At 37.2% G+C, this 18,037-nt stretch overlaps 1 protein-coding gene across 1 annotated transcript; it reads left to right on the top strand.

Moving 5' to 3' along the window:
- Positions 1–16,444: 16,444 nt before the first annotated feature.
- LOC145113034 (bidirectional sugar transporter SWEET16-like) lies at positions 16,445–18,029 on the top strand. Its single transcript, XM_079049144.1, has 6 exons — positions 16,445–16,478; positions 16,582–16,618; positions 16,743–16,956; positions 17,091–17,249; positions 17,364–17,483; positions 17,733–18,029. The coding sequence occupies exons 1-6, from the start codon at positions 16,445–16,447 to the stop codon at positions 18,027–18,029; spliced, it is 861 nt and encodes a 286-aa protein (XP_078905270.1).
- Positions 18,030–18,037: the final 8 nt, after the last annotated feature.

Genomic DNA, 18,037 nt, shown 5'->3' on the forward strand with positions numbered 1-18,037 from the left:
ATATGAATTTGATTCTTTCATTTGTGGTAGTGTCTAAATTTTCCAAATAAGGAAAGATTCTCATCACTCAAGTTTCAGTTGGATAGAAACTTGGAATCATGCAAGTTGTATAGTATGATGAATGAGAACTTTCAAGCATTGGAAAATTAAGACTAATTACTTGTTCACATGGATGTGTGAGTCAAGTAAAGGACTAAGGGATCGAGTACACATTCTTGTGCACTGATCAAGCCCACTAAAAATGTAACTTGAGTGACACATCTTAAAGAAGGTTTATTAACACTAGTGAAATGTAAGAGTAAAAGGTTTTCTACTCTTGTACATTTGAATTTGGTAAATTGTGATGTTTTGGATAAAACAGAGACCAACTTAGGCCAATTGTGTTAAGTGTTTGTCTTAATTAGAATCCACACTATCTCTTGAATATTTGGTAAGAAAGTCTTATAGGTCAAGGAGACAGTGGGAGTCTAAAAGATCCTGAAAGGGTTTCAAGAAGTAATCAAGAATAAAACCTGTATTTCATCACTAGCACACAACTAGAGGTTTATAACCTATCGTGTTGACATTTCTGTGCCCATTCCAGTTAAGTTGGCTATATATATTTGAGTTCTACATGTTCTCAATTGTTTGCATAACTACTTGGAAGCAATGGCAGGCCCTTGTGCTTCCAGGTGGCAAGAGGTTAAGATTGCACAAGTTCAATCCATATGAGTTAGGATTTGTCACTAACCTAGTCTTGTGATTATGGTTTGACAAATTCACATGGATAAGAACACATACACCATAAAATCTAAGTGTCATAAGGTTTCTCTCCGATTCATGAAAATGATGGTGAAGAAATTCTTTCACTAAGTAGATTTTAAGTAGATAGCAATTGTGATATTTGCAGTTCTCAAAGTCGTTAGTGGAGCGTGCGTGGTTAACTGACACACTAACATTGACTTATGAGAAAATTCTATATATCGCGTTCTCAAAATTTTATTATGATTACGACATCCCTTTTCATAGTCAAATTTTGAGAATATGGCAAACAAAAAATTATTATGGCAAAAGACTGGTCTACAACCATGTCTTTATGTGAAACATCATGAATCGTGTCCCATTTACTTTGGGTACAAGATCGATTACATGTGCTATAATATTTATCCTTTCTGAATTTTCCAAATGCCTTGGGGCATTAAGGGGAACAATGTCTAGAATTAGATATGAATAAAGTTATTAAGCAATTATCGAGGACAATCTAAGGTTTACCAAAGATTGGTTGCTCAAGGACAGTTGGAAGTATACTGTTTAATATTGGAAGGACCATATTGACATAATCTGAAAAGAGGCAACTCTTGTTCTGAAGCGGTAGTCAAAATGGGAATATTGAGTTGTCTTCATAGGTGGAAGCAATCTGTGTAAGGTTAAAGAAACTTAATGCAAGAAGCATGTTCAAAGCAATGCGCTTTGAGTTTGAGACATCGTTTCCATGGAATTGCTCTCCATTGGGATACTCTGTAATGATTGTTGCCAAACCTTTGTGGCTTTATGCATAATCATTACAAGAGGAACAGTGCATATAAGTTTAAAATCTAAACAGATTTCGATAAATGATAGGAATTTGGAATTCTTACATTTAAGACAAGGATTTGGGAGTGTGAAAAGAGAATCATTGAAATTATGTTCAATTGATCTAGTTCACAAAGAAAAGGATCATAGACAAACATAGAGTTCATACTTGGTGTATGGCAAAGCTATTGTTTAGAAAACATAGTGTACATGCTTGGAGCATGGGACACCTAGTGTTTTAATTCAAGTATAAAGTTGATAAAACCGACACAATGAATAATGAGTAATCAGTATGGTGATAAATAGAAAGTGTTTTATTTATATTCATAGGTTTTGATACCATATTAGATTCATTTATTCTTGTGTTTCACTTTGCATGTTTTGACTTCCATAATAACTAGGTTATTCTTCCGGATTGACTAAGTTATTCAAACCATCCACAGTCGGTCATATGTTGGAAGTAGATATGAATCAAGACTGTCATGGGTTGGCTTGTAGAGGTCCAAGTTGGTGGACAAAGTTGTGCTACAACACTCATGAGTGCTCATAAGTTCTGAGTATTGGATTCAACCCGCGCTCATTTGAATCACTTCATGGATTTTATCACGAGTGATCATGAGACGATAATATCTTATATTCTTCAAACCTAGAGACATGAGTTGTTACTATGAGTTTGTTGTACATTGATTGCACGAAAACGCATTCGGTAACTCGATGTTATAAAACGTGCCTTTGTGTATGATTCAATAAGTAGTAGAACAAGCCATATGAGTCGAAATTTATCCATTCCTTTTACCTTCGGGATAAAAGCGATATCTGTGGGCCCCTCGATGATTTAGTGATGACACATGTGAGTGCTTGGCCAAGCCAGGACTGATTTGATTTGTTCAATCAGTCAGTCGTCATAAATCGAAAATCGGGAAACAACAAATGGACAGAGAGAATGATTATAATCCATGTCTCAGTCCATATGATATCTAGAATGGAGGAATATATGATCCCTTATCCAATGGACAAGTCATTGACAAAGGTCAGAGTTCGTTGACAAGATCAGAGTTCGACAGCGGCTTTAAGAGCTACGATTGCCTGTTGGTTTTTGAAGTCATACTCAATAATAGTTTTAGACTTATCCAAGTGGGAGACTGTTGGATTAATGTCTAAGTCCATAACTATATTTGGTATGTACTTGACCCGACCCGGCATGGTCCGTTTGGGTTGCACTTCACCGGCACAATTTATATGGATAGTCTTTTGAGAATAGTATATTTATGATTTATATTAATATATTATAAGTTCTAATATATTAATATATAATCATATTATTTAATTAGTATTGATCAAGAATTAATTTATAATTAATTAAGTGATCAAAAGGAACTAATTAAATATGGACTCTTAGATATATATGTGTAGTGGGCCAAGTTCATTTAGGTTGGGCTAAGTCTTAATGGATAGTCCATGGAGCTTTAACCCATGGATCCTAGGAAATGAAAGGTCATGGGTATTAGGGTTTAACCCTAATCCTCCACACTATATAAAGGGTCTTATGGTTCATGAAATTAGGCTAGTGGCTAATGTGGATACACTAACGAGGGCAATAACCGATTTCATAAGTGTGAGCCAAGTATCCATATTCTCTAAAGTCTTCCAAGGTGTTTTGGTGATTTGTGATTCCACTTGAGGCTTCCACACTATTGGGGCTAAGCTCTTAAAGTTCAAGACTTCAAGCTTCATTAAAAGGTATGTATTCTAACTTGTTATATTACCCAAGTATCAAGGATTGTATGCTAGATAGGGTAATACCTTGCAATATTCATATTTGCATGTATAATAGAGAAAACATAGATCCAAGGTATTTAGGGTTGCATGTACACTTAGGAGTGTTAGAATGCTCAAAACCCAACATGTATATGTTTGTAGATGTTTGTAAATGTTTGTATCTTCTAGAAAACCCTATATTTTCTACCAAACGTAGCCTTCTACCAAGGCATCAATTGTTCTGTATGTTTGTTTCTTGTAAGAGTGTATATTTTCCCAAGTGTGACTATCATTAACCAAAAATATAGTTTTACATTACCTTTTATGTGAAAAGATCACAGTGTGAATGCAATGGGGAAATAATAAAGTACTGTAGTGTTATATTATAGTAACTACTATTGTACTTTCTACCTTAATCCGGCCGTTAATTAAGGTTAAATGTGAAATGGTTGCACCATACTATCGACTAATAACACGATGATGAAAGACGTTGGAAGAAATGACATTTGGCACCCGTAGACTTGCAAGTCCCACTGTAGCTAACAGCAAGGTGTAGGATAGTCAATCCAGTATAGATCTATACACAAATTCACGCTCTCCCTCTAGGAGATTCTGGCTACAAATCGAGCCATGACAGGTGATGCCATGCCCCGAACGATGGTTCACATTTATGTTATTGTATACTTGTATATGTAATGTATGTACTAGCTGTATTGTATGTTCTCTCTGTCTAGTATGTATGTATGTTCTCTCTGTTTCTCATAATAGTATGTTCTCTTGTATAATGTATAGTATGTACTAGCTGTATTGTATGTTCTCTCTGTCTAGTATGTATTTATGTTCTCTCTGTTTCTCATAATAGTATGTATTGACTCATGTATGAACTGACTCTTTGTATGTTTCATTTTTCTAGTAATAGTATTAGTAACTTCCTAAACTATACCTATTATAGTTTACTAGTAATGTTGTTTGTATGAATGAACATGATTGTATACCCTTGCTACCCAAAGGTATTAAACTGAATGGAGGAACTTTTATATCTATATACATATACATAATATATAACTAAGATTCAAACGACCTTCGGACAAACAACTGATACCCGAAGTCCACAACCAAACAAGGAACAGGAAGTAAGGTGAGTTATCAGTCCTAAGTCCTTTCAATCCTACTTATATAACTATATCTATATAGATACACATTTGACAAAATATAAGTTTAAAAGAGATTAAAAAAGTATTTAACATGTAAAAGAGTTTGTAAACGATTTGAAGTAGTTTGTTTGATAACACAGTTTGAAAAGTAAGAAATCCACTTGTTTGGTAGTTATTAATCATATGTGATTGATATAATAACTATAATAGTTCAACTTGTATCCCCCCATAAAAGCATTTAAAATCATTTAAAAGGTTGATTAAGGGGTATGAACTCACCTGTAGTGAGTGGTTTGGATGAACGGATGGTATAGGATGCTAAGTGTCAAGTGAAGACTTGAGCACACACACGGATCCTATTTAACATATAATGACACATATATGTATCTAATTAGTCAATTAACAACTAATTAAGCAAGTAAAGACACCCTAGGACATGGAAAACACTTTAATTCAAGTGCTAGAAGTACCAAAGGGTTGCATCTAAGGGGAGTATGGCCTCTCATTAGAGTTATGGCCAACATGGAGGCATCACATGAGTTTACGGCCAAGGGGTAAATCCCCATGAGTTTACGGCCGTAAACTCATGGTAATTTGTACCAAGTTGTGATATAAGGTCTTACAAGTCATTTGGAAGTGTTCTTATGTTCAAGTCTAAGCCTTAGGAAGGAATGGGAGCACATATGCACTACTTATTAGTGTTTACGGCCCAAGGTGATTGCCTTGGCTGTAAACACCATATGTTCTTGATTTTCTTTGATGTTAAGGTCCTATACTCTTCTTGGAAGTATTCTAGACTTGGTTCCAAGGCTTTGGAAGGGATTAGGGCTCATTTTTCCCCCTTAATTAGGGTTTACGGCCCAAGGAGATTGCCTTGGCCGTAAACACCTTTTGATCTTGTTTTCTTGATGTTTTCTAGGTGTAAACTAAGTGATTCAAGCATATAACAAGCTAAGGCAAGAATACTTACAATATAGAAGCTTGTAAGGGTGTTTAAGGTCCAAGATCACTAGTGTGTGTTCTTGGTGTTCTTGGTGAAATGAAGAACACTTGAAGATCTATCAAAATGAAGAGATTTCATGGATGAAATCATGTACAATCACTAGATATTGAAGGATATCAACTAATCAAGGAAAGAAACACTTACAAGGTTGAAGATCCTAGTGAAAAATCGGATGATACTTGAGAGAGAATGACTTATAGGCTTGAAAATGGTAAAAATGACTAAAAATGACTAAGTGTCATATTTATACCTTAGAGTTTACGGCCGTAAACTACATTTTATGGCCGTAAACTCCAAACTCTTGGTGTTTTGAGTCTTAAATGTTGCACATTGAACTCTAGAGTATACTTCCTATATTTACCTCTTGAAGGTACTAGGCTTTAGAACACTCAAACAGGCTCTAAACAGTGCTAAAAGTTAGCAGAAATAAGTCTGACTTAGATTGAAGTGAATGGTTGTACAAGATAGAAATTTCGAGTTGTCACATCATCCCCCCGTTAGAGGGAATTTCGTCCCAAAATTAGAGTTTAAGCAAATAAGTAGTTACAAATAACTAAGTAAAAGATGAGGATATTTCAATTTCATTTGATCCTCCCGCTCCCAAGTGAATTCAGGTCCTCGCTTGGCGTTCCAGCGAACCTTCACTATCGGGGTACGGCTTTGATTCGTTTGCTTGACCTCTTGGTCCATGATCTCTATAGGTTCTTCCACGAAGTTGAGGCTCTCGTTGATCTCGATCTCGTCGAGTGGGATTACAAGAGTCTCGTCGGACAGACACTTTTTCAAGTTTGAGGCGTGGAAAGTAGAATGTACGTTACTGAGTTCGCGAGGTAAGTTGAGTTTGTAAGCTACAGGGCTGATTCTAGCGAGAATCTTGAAAGGCCCTACGTATCTTGGATTTAGCTTTCCACTCTTTCCCGAAGCGTATCAAGCCCTTCCAGGGTGAGACTTTCAAAAGAACTCGGTCTCCTACCTGGAATTCCAAAGGTTTCCTTCTTTTGTCTGCGTAGCTTTTCTGTTGGTCTCTAGAGGCTTTCAATCGTTCACGAATCTGAACGATGTTCTCTGTCGTTTCTCGAATGATCTCCGGACCTTTGGAGCAATTTCCACTGTATCTAACTCCAGATCGTGTGTTGTATAGTTGGGTTCGTGTGTACTAAGTTGACGGAAGGCATAGGCAATGACCTTACCTCGTTGCATCAAAATGCAACCGAGCCCTGGATTTGGATGCATCGCAATAGACCACAAAGTCTTCTATTCCTTCTGGGAGGGATAGTATCGGTGCGGTGCATAAGGCTTGCTTCCGCGTTTGGAACGCTTTCTCTTGCTCCCCTTCCCAGTCAAGAGCCACACCCTTCTGGGTCGAAGTTATATGAGGCTTGGCGAATCGAGAGAAGTTCTGAAAGAACCTACGATAGTAGCCTGCGAGACCTAGAAATTTACGAATTTCTGTAGGTGTCTTCGGATCTGACAGTTCCCAATGGCCTGGATTTTGGAAGTGTCGACATGAATTCCCTCTTCACTAACAACGTGACCCAGGAATTTGACTCTTCGAATAAAAAACTCGCATTTAAGAGAACTTCGCGTAGAGCTTCTCTGATCGTAATGTTTCCTAGATCTGACGTAGATGCTTACTATGCTCTTCCTTACTGCGAGAGTAGATAAGTATGTCATCTATGAAGACAATGACGAACTGATCCAAGTAAGGACGACATACCCTGTTCATTAAGTCCATGAATACTGCGGCGCATTGGTCAATCCGAATGGCATCACTACTACCTCCTAGTGTCCATCACGAGTTCGGAAGGCTGTTTTTGGAACATCATCCCCTTGTAGTTGGTCGAACAACTCGTCTATACGAGGCAGAGGGTAACGATTCTTGACGGTCAGCTTGTTGAGCTCCCTGTAGTCGATGCACATACGAAACGATCCGTCTTTCTTCTTGACGAACAAGACTGGAGCTCCCCAGGGTGAGAAGCTTGGTCTTATAAAGCCCTTGCTGAGCAGTTCGTTAAGTTGACCGGACAGTTCTTGCATCTCTGCAGGTGCTAGACGATAGGGCGATTTGGCTACTGGGGTAGCCCCTGGAACTAAGTCGATTCTGAACTCGACATGACGTTGTGGAGGTAATCCTGGGAGTTCTTCTGGAAAGATGTTGGAAAGATCCAAAAGAAATTATGATTACTCATAAAGTAAGGAAAAAGGATAGGTACTTCTGTTCTATCTGAATCTCTTGTCTCGATCGGCGGGAAAGGCATTTGATTGGCTCCTAAGTTTATTCGTATAGCAGTGCGATCACTCGTACTCTTGAGCAGTCTTCGTTCTGAAGTTCATTTTAGAAGTCATATTTGGTTCATCAATCACAGCTTCGCGTATACGAGTCGTATATAATTAAGATTGAAAAGGCCGTCGAATAAATGATTCTTCTCTAAGCTCACATCCAAACAAGGAAAAGAAGTTAAAGCGGAACCATTAATTCTAAACTTGTAGAACCTTGATTATATACCACCCTTGCGTATACATTCCTCAGCGATAGATTAACCGTATGGGTCTTCGGATGGAAATTGACGTACTGTACGAGTGGTATTCCGGGGAGGTTTCTTTAGGAAGGATACGAAACATAAGATACCCTTCGCATGAGTATCTCGGAGTTCTGGAATGACGACTTCGCTAGAAAGGCGACTACGGGGAAAAGGATTTTCGCACGAGACTGGCATTGTGAGGATTGAATTGACTCATGTTATATGATACTGTCGGACTACTCGGAATAAAAGACGTTAGACTAGATCATAAAGGTGTTACAAAACATAATGGTGTAACTTGACAGAGTTTTAGTACTTTAGTTTTATCTTACAAGACTGCTGCTGCGAACAAGGTATACTACAAAAGCAAGTACACGCAACACGAGAGTCCCTTGACTGACGGGATCTCGCAAAAGATATGACTCGAGTTACACTAGTTTTTAATAGTTTATAAGTCTATTATAACGAAACGCCTTAGAATTTCAACGTGGGTCCGGAGTAGTCTCTCCTTCAGCAGTGATCCTTAGTATCTTCCCGTCTGCGCCAGAGTTCTTTGTTATTGGACAATCCTTCTTAAGATGTCCTATCTCACCGTATAAATGGCAAATCTGGCTTGCACCAGCATCGGTGGTGGAAGTGAAGTGTCGGGTCGGAGTTATGTGGACGCGAGCGCTTTCGTTGTTCCTCTCTTTTGGACAATTCCTTTTATAGTGTCCGGTTTCACCACAACCATAGCAAGCCGGGCTGACCCCGATGCTAGTGGCTTGGAAGACGGTTCGTGTCGGCGCCCTACAGACACGAGTAGTGTGCCCCATTCGATTGCAATTCATGCATTGCGAATCACGGCAAACTCCGTTATGATGAAAAGTACACTTTTCACACTTCGGGAGTGTTCCCTCATATGGTTTGAACGGTGTTGAAGTGGCAGGGATCGCCACTTGTTGCTATTGCGTGGCAAGTTTTTGAGATCGCTTGCGCTCCTTTCGGGCTTGACGCTTTCGTTTCTTATTCTCAGATTTGTGGCTTTGGGTGTTTATAACAGTTATCCTTTGTTGATTTCCCGGATGGGTACAACAATCTGAACTGTCAACACCTTTTACAGCCTTGATCGCGTTACTAGCGTTGAAGTGTGCAAGGACAGCTGCCACGGCAGCTGTTACCGCTGCTTGGAAGGTGGCAGCGTCTATATGAAGGATCGGGGTTTTGTCGTTCGACTGACTATTTCTAGATGACGACATGATTCTGTTATTTGACAAGAAAAGGAGTTCGTGAGTGATTATGGTCGGTCCTAGATGTATTCTACTCATTCATGTAAAGATAAAGTTTTCGTTTTGTTGAACTGTTCTCGATGGTTTGACCTACATCCCTATGATGCAGTACTGGTAAAGAGTTGAAGTAAGTTCGTAGAATGGTCACTAGACGATTGCTATTTTGAACTAGGCTATCATTGGTTGGTGGATAACATGATCCAACCTTTGACAAGAATTGGAAGTGATCCTTGAGCTAATTTACCACAACTCAATAATTTGATGAAAGTGAGGTTTAGATAGAATTCTAACGATAGTAGAATGAAAGTATTTGAACAAGGATTGGCACAAAAATTAGCCGACTGTCAATATCATTGATATTTAAGATGTAATAAGTTTGGACAAAAATGACCTTGGAGTAGGTCTTACATCATATCCGAAGTAGAAAAGTTTTAACAGCATAAAGGCCTAACTAGAAAGTGCTTATAGTACAGGGATGGTTACATAGAAAGTGCTACTTGGAGCATAGATAGGAAGACTATTCTTTAAACCAAGGAAAGAAAGGTAGAATATCTCCTACTGGTGACGGTTATCCCTCGGGTGAGCCCTTAGTTCAGCCAGCTGACGCTCCACATCGAGCAGGTGCCTTTCGTACACCCTTTGGCGTACTCGGAGCTCTATGACTTCAGCCCGAGTTTCAACTAGCTCTTGCTGCAGGGCCTCGTGGTCTCCCCTAGATCTCTCACGAGCATCTTCCAGATGAATGGTGCGGATGGTATGCATTCTCGCATTGGCGTCAACTTCCGTGATTCGATGGAGAGCTGTCCTGCCCTGAATTTCGTTTCGGGCAACTCTGCGGACCAGGATTGGCAAGACTCTGTCTGCTGAGCCTCCTTCGCTCAGGTCATAAAAGCTTCAGTTTCCATTGAATGGCATGGGCTTATCCTGCTCTTGGCTCCATGTTTCCAAGCTTTCCACCCACGGAGGCGTCAGACCTTGAAAAGCCGGACGAGGGTTAGGATTTGGGACAGGAGCCACCGGGGGTAGGTTATTGACCTCAGACTCGGAGTTCGAACCATCAGAAAAGCCTTCAGCCTGGTGATCATCCACAAGGATTGGGTGATCATCTTCTGGCTCTGCTTCAAACCCTCCTCCATTACCTTGGTTAGGGAAGTACGGGTCACCGTGGGGATGGAATCCAGCCATGTTATCTACGCGAGAAAAGGGGTATAAGAAATAACTAAATAGACGTACTAATTAGATAATTACAAGATGATTTTTATCAGTTACTTCAATACTTGTTTAGTGCATACCAGTTATATGTAATCAAAATAGAATAGACCTTCGAATAAGTGACCCTAACTCGGAACCCACAACCAAACAAGGAACAGGGAGTAAAGCAAAGATTACAGATTCTAAGTCTATGACATCCTAGTTACATATAACCTTAGTGTATCCACTTAGCAACTATTGACCCACTGATAAAGACCTTTTTAGTTCGCACATAAGTAATTTATAGTGACACAAAATACTCCTATAGTATTTTAAGTTTATGTTCTGTTCTAATGTTTTCATTGTAGTAGTATTGGTAAATTTTTAGACTTATTGCCACATCACAACCATTCTCGGGCATATGCTAATCACTTCTCGGACCAACATAGTTGATCAGGCTATGTCACTCCCAGAACTGACCATTCATCCCCGAGTCTACTTGTGATGTTCAACAATCGTAATACTTTTGTTCTGTCCTAGTGACACTGATTTTAGTATGAATGCAGGTATGTATACTTGATTAAATATTTTATTATTTAAAAGTATAAACTCTTGGTCAGAGTATTTTAATCCCGTTGTGTTTATAGTTTGTATATCTTTTATGGGTTGATATAATCGATTCACTATAAACAATGCTCTGATACCAATCTGTCACACCCCAAAAATGGAACGGCGGAAACGTTCGGGGGTGGAGGACGTCATGTACAGTATCACAACAAAGTATAGTAGTAAACAAGCAACAACATCATCCATTGCATTAATAATATAATTTCATACAAGTGTGTTCTGTAAATTTTATAAGACACCAAAATGTAAATCAAAATAAGAGATGAGTTTTGAACGAGCTCCATCTTCTCAAAAGCCTGGCATCGGTACCTGTCTACTGATGACCTGAGAATACAAGTTATTTTGAAAGAGTTTATCAGCTTTAAAGCTGGTGAGTTCATAAGCATTTTAGTGTCATTGTTTGAATGAAAATGTTTGTAAGTGCTTGATGTAAGTTTGTAAATGTTTGTAAATGTTTGTATCTTCTAGAAAACCCTATATTTTCTACTAAACGTAGCCTTCTACCAAGGAATCAATTGTTCTGTATGTTTGTTTCTTGTAAGAGTGTATATTTTCCCAAGTGTGACTATCATTAACCAAAAATATAGTTTTACATTACCTTTTATGTGAAAAGATCACAGTGTGAATGCAATGGGGAAATAATAAAGTACTGTAGTGTTGTATTATAGTAACTACTATTGTACTTTCTACCTTAATCCGGCCGTTAGTTAAGGTTAAATGTGAAATGGTTGCACCATAATATCGACTAATAACACGACGATGAAAGACGTTGGAAGAAATGACATTTGGCATCCGTAGACTTGCAAGTCCCACTGTAGCTAACAGCAAGGTGTAGGATAGTCAATCCAGTATAGATCTATACACAAATTCACGCTCTCCCTCTAGGAGATTCTGGCTACAAATCGAGCCATGACAGGTGATGCCATGCCCCGAACGATGGTTCACATTTATGTTATTGTATACTTGTATATGTAATGTATGTACTAGCTGTATTGTATGTTCTCTCTGTCTAGTATGTATGTATGTTCTCTCTGTTTCTCATAATAGTATGTTCTCTTGTATAATGTATAGTATGTACTAGCTGTATTGTATGTTCTCTCTGTCTAGTATGTATTTATGTTCTCTCTGTTTCTCATAATAGTATGTATTGACTCATGTATGAACTGACTCTTTGTATGTTTCATTTTTCTAGTAATAGTATTAGTAACTTCCTAAACTATACCTATTATAGTTTACTAGTAATGTTGTTTGTATGAATGAACATGATTGTATACCCTTGCTACCCAAAGGTATTAAACTGAATGGAGGAACTTTTATATCTATATACATATACATAATATATAACTAAGATTCAAACGACCTTCGGACAAACAACCGATACCCGAAGTCCACAACCAAACAAGGAACAGGAAGTAAGGTGAGTTATCAGTCCTAAGTCCTTTCAATCCTACTTATATAACTATATCTATATAGATACACATTTGACAAAATATAAGTTTAAAAGAGATTAAAAAAGTATTTAACATGTAAAAGAGTTTGTAAACGATTTGAAGTAGTTTGTTTGATAACACAGTTTGAAAAGTAAGAAATCCACTTGTTTGGTAGTTATTAATCATATGTGATTGATATAATAACTATAATAGTTCAACTTGTATCCCCCCATAAAAGCATTTAAAATCATTTAAAAGGTTGATTAAGGGGTATGAACTCACCTGTAGTGAGTGGTTTGGATGAACGGATGGTATAGGACGCTAAGTGTCAAGTGAAGACTTGAGCACACACACGGATCCTATTTAACATATAATGACACATATATGTATCTAATTAGTCAATTAACAACTAATTAAGCAAGTAAAGACACCCTAGGACATGGAAAACACTTTAATTCAAGTGCTAGAAGTACCAAAGGGTTGCATCTAAGGGGAGTATGGCCTCTCATTAGAGTTAATGGCCAACATGGAGGCATCACATGAGTTTACGGCCAAGGGGTAAACCCCCATGAGTTTACGACCGTAAACTCATGGTAATTTGTACCAAGTTGTGATATAAGGTCTTACAAGTCATTTGGAAGTGTTCTTATGTTCAAGTCTAAGCCTTGGGAAGGAATGGGAGCACATATGCACTACTTATTAGTGTTTACGGCCCAAGGTGATTGCCTTGGCCGTAAACACCATATGTTCTTGATTTTCTTTGATGTTAAGGTCCTATACTCTTCTTGGAAGTATTCTAGACTTGGTTCCAAGGCTTTGGAAGGGATTAGGGCTCATTTTGCCCCCTTAATTAGGGTTTACGGCCCAAGGAGATTGCCTTGGCCGTAAACACCTTTTGATCTTGTTTTCTTGATGTTTTCTAGGTGTAAACTAAGTGATTCAAGCATATAACAAGCTAAGGCAAGAATACTTACAATATAGAAGCTTGTAAGGGTGTTTAAGGTCCAAGAACACTATGGTGTGTTCTTGGTGTTCTTGGTGAAATGAAGAACACTTGAAGATCTATCAAAATGAAGAGATTTCATGGATGAAATCATGTACAATCACTAGATATTGAAGGATATCAACTAATCAAGGAAAGAAACACTTACAAGGTTGAAGATGCTAGTGAAAAATCGGATGATACTTGAGAGAGAATGACTTCTAGGCTTGAAAATGGTAAAAATGACTAAAAATGACTAAGTGTCATATTTATACCTTAGAGTTTACGGCCGTAAACTCCATTTTATGGCCGTAAACTCCAAACTCTTGGAGTTTTGAGACTTAAATGTTGCACATTGAACTCTAGAGTATACTTCCTATATTTACCTCTTGAAGGTACTAGGCTTTAGAACACTCAAACAGGCTCTAAACAGTGCTAAAAGTTAGCAGAAATAAGTCTGACTTAGATTGAAGTGAATGGTTGTACAAGATAGAAATTTCGAGTTGTCACATTCGCCATCTGCGTTCTAGGCTTGCATGGTGCCCGTTTGACTCCTCACGTCGTGAGAAATCCATTACTCATGTCGTGAGCTTTTGACTTATCACTCCATAGACTTGCCATGCGTCTTCTAGCTTTGAAATGTGACGTTTTGACTCCTCATGTCGTGAGAAATAAAGCTCACGCCGTGAGTCCAGTTAGATTAGGGTTTCTGACACATGTCATACTCTCAGACAGCTACATCTTCGGAAGGCCATAACTTTTGCATACGAGCTCCGTTTTTGACGTTCTTTATATCCACGTGTAGGTTGAGACGTACTCTAAAACAATCATTTAGAACCCTAAGGCTAAAAAGTACTTTATCATAAACTCACTTTTTATGATTCCCGATGTGGTGCCGGTATTGTCGCGAAACTTCGACAAGTCATAACTTCTTCGTTATAACTCGGATTTCAGCGTTCTTTATATGTACCGAAACCTTGTGACATATAATACAACTTAGTTAAGATTATTTGTTCTAAATAATCATCTATAAAAAAGTCATTTTTGACGCTTATCGTCTCTAATTTGACTAGCCCGAATCTGCGGGCGCTACACTTTTAGCCTCTCTCTATTTCTCTCACAGATGATAATAGCTCGATTAGGGTTTCTATCAGCGTGTTAAGGTGGTGAGGGAGGCGGGGTAAAGGACTTAAGGTCCTTTAAATATGGTGCATACCCTGAAAATTAGGGTTTTCACACTCAGCTCCTACTCGTCGAGTAGACTCTAAAAATCACGCGACCATCTCAATCTCTACTCGGCGAGTTGGGGCCTCCAACTCGTCGAGTTGCCCTGACAAAAATGAATATAATTTAATTAAATATTATACCTGGGAGTTGGGATGTTACACACACACACACATACATACATATATATATATATATATATATATATATATATATATATATATATATATATATATATATATATATATATAGAGAGAGAGAGAGAGAGAGAGAGACAGAGAAAGAGAGAGAAATAGAGAGAGAGAGAGAAAAATGTTCAAATGAGACAATTATGAAATCGAGAACGCGAGAACAAATCTAGGCTACATTTTTTCCGCAAAACACTCCCGCGTACCGGCACGACGGAGGAACTTAATATGCATATGTGAATATAAAGGTAAGTATATTCTTAGATATTACAAATCTGTCGTTTAAGCGCTCCGGCATACCAGGACGATGTAATAGATAATATTCATATATGAATAATCCCTTGAGAATATGCATATACTCGTGCCGGTACGCGTGTGAGTTTTGCGGCAAAAAGAAATATGTGGCTCAGTGGTGGTTGTGTCAGTTGTGATGGTGGTGGTTTATATTCGCGTATGAATATTAAGTTCCTCTGTCGCGTTGGTATGAAAGAGGGTTTTGCGGCAAAAATATATATATATATATATATATATATATATATATATATATATATATATATATATATATTTGTTCTCTATTTCATAATTGGTCTCATTTTAACCTCTCTATATATATAAAGTAAATCAAAATGATATAAAAGTCAGTTTTGTCGGTGAATAAATCCGCAACGAAAATCTATCAAAAATATGTTCTTTGCAAAAATGAAATATTTTGGGTACAATATTAAGAAAACAACAAATCATGTGGACCATTTTTGTCGTTTTCTATAAAAGATGTAATAATTTAATTATTAAAAAAATTGGAAAGCATAGAGAATAAAAAGTTATAAAATGATTTTTTCCCTTAAAAATAAAGATTAATTTTACAAAACGACCATTAATGTTGTACTCAATAGTCCAATAAACTATTTTTGTTTGTTTCATTATACCATTCACCGTTAGAATGAATTTCAACCTTATGCGTCATCCATTGTTGTTATCGAGTCTTGATATGTCGTAATTAGGATAAAACGCCTAGGCAAATATAAATTAATAAGTAAATTTTACCATATTAGATTTCACAGTGAAAGCTGTTGTATAAGATTTTCAATGCCAATTAATTGGGTCAAAATATACCTTAACGATGTAATCAGCCAAAACAAGAAGGTTTATCAACCTATTGAGTACATTTATAAAAATAAGTGACTTAAAAACTAAATTGTGAGTTATGTTGACCATTTTATTTGTTTTATGTCATTATCTCTTATATATAAATGATAAGATATTCAGTTTTTATGGTTTGAAAATTGAAACCCATGTAAATTAAAGCCAAGAATCTTCATTTGACTTCATGTTGAACGATGGAATAGAATTCAAACAAAAAATAATTACAAAACGAATAAGAAGACGAATCTAAGCTACAGTCCAAGACTGGGAATTCATGGGAAAACCCATAAAAACCTTCACCAATTCATTCCAACTCTTATCCAAAATCTACCCATCGAACTTCTCCAAAACTCCTTAGTTTGCTTCTAAATATTTCAGATTAAACAATCCGACTATACATACAATGGTTGCTGCCGACTTTGTCGTCGGGATCGTAGGTGAGCCCTAATTCAAGACCTGAGACACTGACATATGCATGCAAAAACAGTTTATTTCATTGTATTTTTCTACATTTAAATGTTTGTTTATCATATCATGCAGGAAACATCGTTTCTATACTGAGTTTCACTTCTCCCATGTAAGTATCAGTTAGTTTATGATCGAAACATAAAAAATGTGATTCTCACTACCAAATTAAGATCTGTTGCTATTAAAACCTAAACTGATCGACTTACTAGCTAGCTACCTTGTAAATGCTGCAGATCACAATTTCGGGACATTGTGAAGAGAAAATGTGCTGACAACTACAATGGAACACCATATATTGCAACGTTTTTGAGTTGCTCTTTGTGGATTTTGTATGGGCTACTTGACCCGGATGAAGGTCTCCTTATTGTCACTGTTAATGCAGCTGGTGTCGCCATGCAATCCCTCTACCTCATTCTACTTTTCATTTATTCATCAAAGGAAAAAAGGGTAAAAGAGAATATATATATATATATATATATATATATATATATATATATATATATATATATATATATTAAATTTGTTAAAGCAAAATATATGTGGTTTTATATATAACCTTAAAATGTTATGTATTTCGTCAGGTTAAATATTTTGGATTTGTGGTGTTGGATGTTGTGTGTTTTGGAGTGGTTGTGGCTTTCACGCTTGTTGCATTTGAAGGTGGATCACGACGTACGTTTACAGGCATTCTTTGTGCAACTTTCACAACAATGATGTATGCCGCACCTCTGGCTGCATTGGTATGCAAAATTACTAACCCTTAATTTGATCTTCTTCTTCTTCTTTGTTCTCGCTTTGTTTTATAGGTGATTTAAATTATAATTACAATTACATATTGTATAATATGCATACAGAGAACAACAATAAAGACAAAGAGCGTGGAGTATATGCCAATTCTCCTTGTGTTCTCTCTTTTTGTCAACGGGTGTGTTTGGCTCACTTTTGCTTTGCTGGTCACAGATGTTTTCGTCCTTGTAAGTGATCTTGATATCCTCTCTTTTGATATAGCAATAAAGAAGTGAAAATCCATAAATAAGATATATATATATATATATATATATATATATATATATATATATATATATATATATATATATCAGGTTCAAGTATGAGTATCACTATCATTGCCATGGGGATGCTGTGATTTATCTGGTCTAAAGACCGCTTTATTAGATATCATTCTAAATCAACTATCAAAACAATGTAAGAACTCATCATTGCAGGTGCCAAATGCGATAGGGATATTGCTAGGAGTCTTACAGTTCTGTGTTTACTTGATGTGCAAAAACTCGACACCTATAGCTATGGTGAACGAAAAGGAAACTGAAATTCAAGACTTTTCTTTTGGAGATATTGCTGGTATTGATGTGAAAGCCAACAATGCAATTCCACAAAAGCGTGCTTTGAGTCGACTAGACGCCTTCCCAATTATAAGGTCACCATCCCTCAGCCCTAACAGGTCCAACTCTACTCAACATCACGAAGCTGATGTTGAACATGGTGGTGCAAACGCAAATTAATTAAGGAT

This window comes from Lactuca virosa, chromosome 5, assembly GCF_052849685.1.
Source record: "Lactuca virosa cultivar CGN04683 chromosome 5, Lactuca_virosa_CGN04683_v6, whole genome shotgun sequence".
NCBI lineage: Eukaryota > Viridiplantae > Streptophyta > Magnoliopsida > Asterales > Asteraceae > Lactuca > Lactuca virosa.

Bases quoted from the DNA above. Each gene is read 5' to 3' on its own strand.
- LOC145113034 (XM_079049144.1), top strand. From the start codon at position 16,445: ATGGTTGCTGCCGACTTTGTCGTCGGGATCGTAG. The intron at 16,479-16,581 runs GTGAGCCCTAAT...CATATCATGCAG, and splicing joins CTTTGTCGTCGGGATCGTAG to GAAACATCGTTTCTATACTG. The intron at 17,250-17,363 runs GTATGCAAAATT...ATATGCATACAG, and splicing joins CCGCACCTCTGGCTGCATTG to AGAACAACAATAAAGACAAA.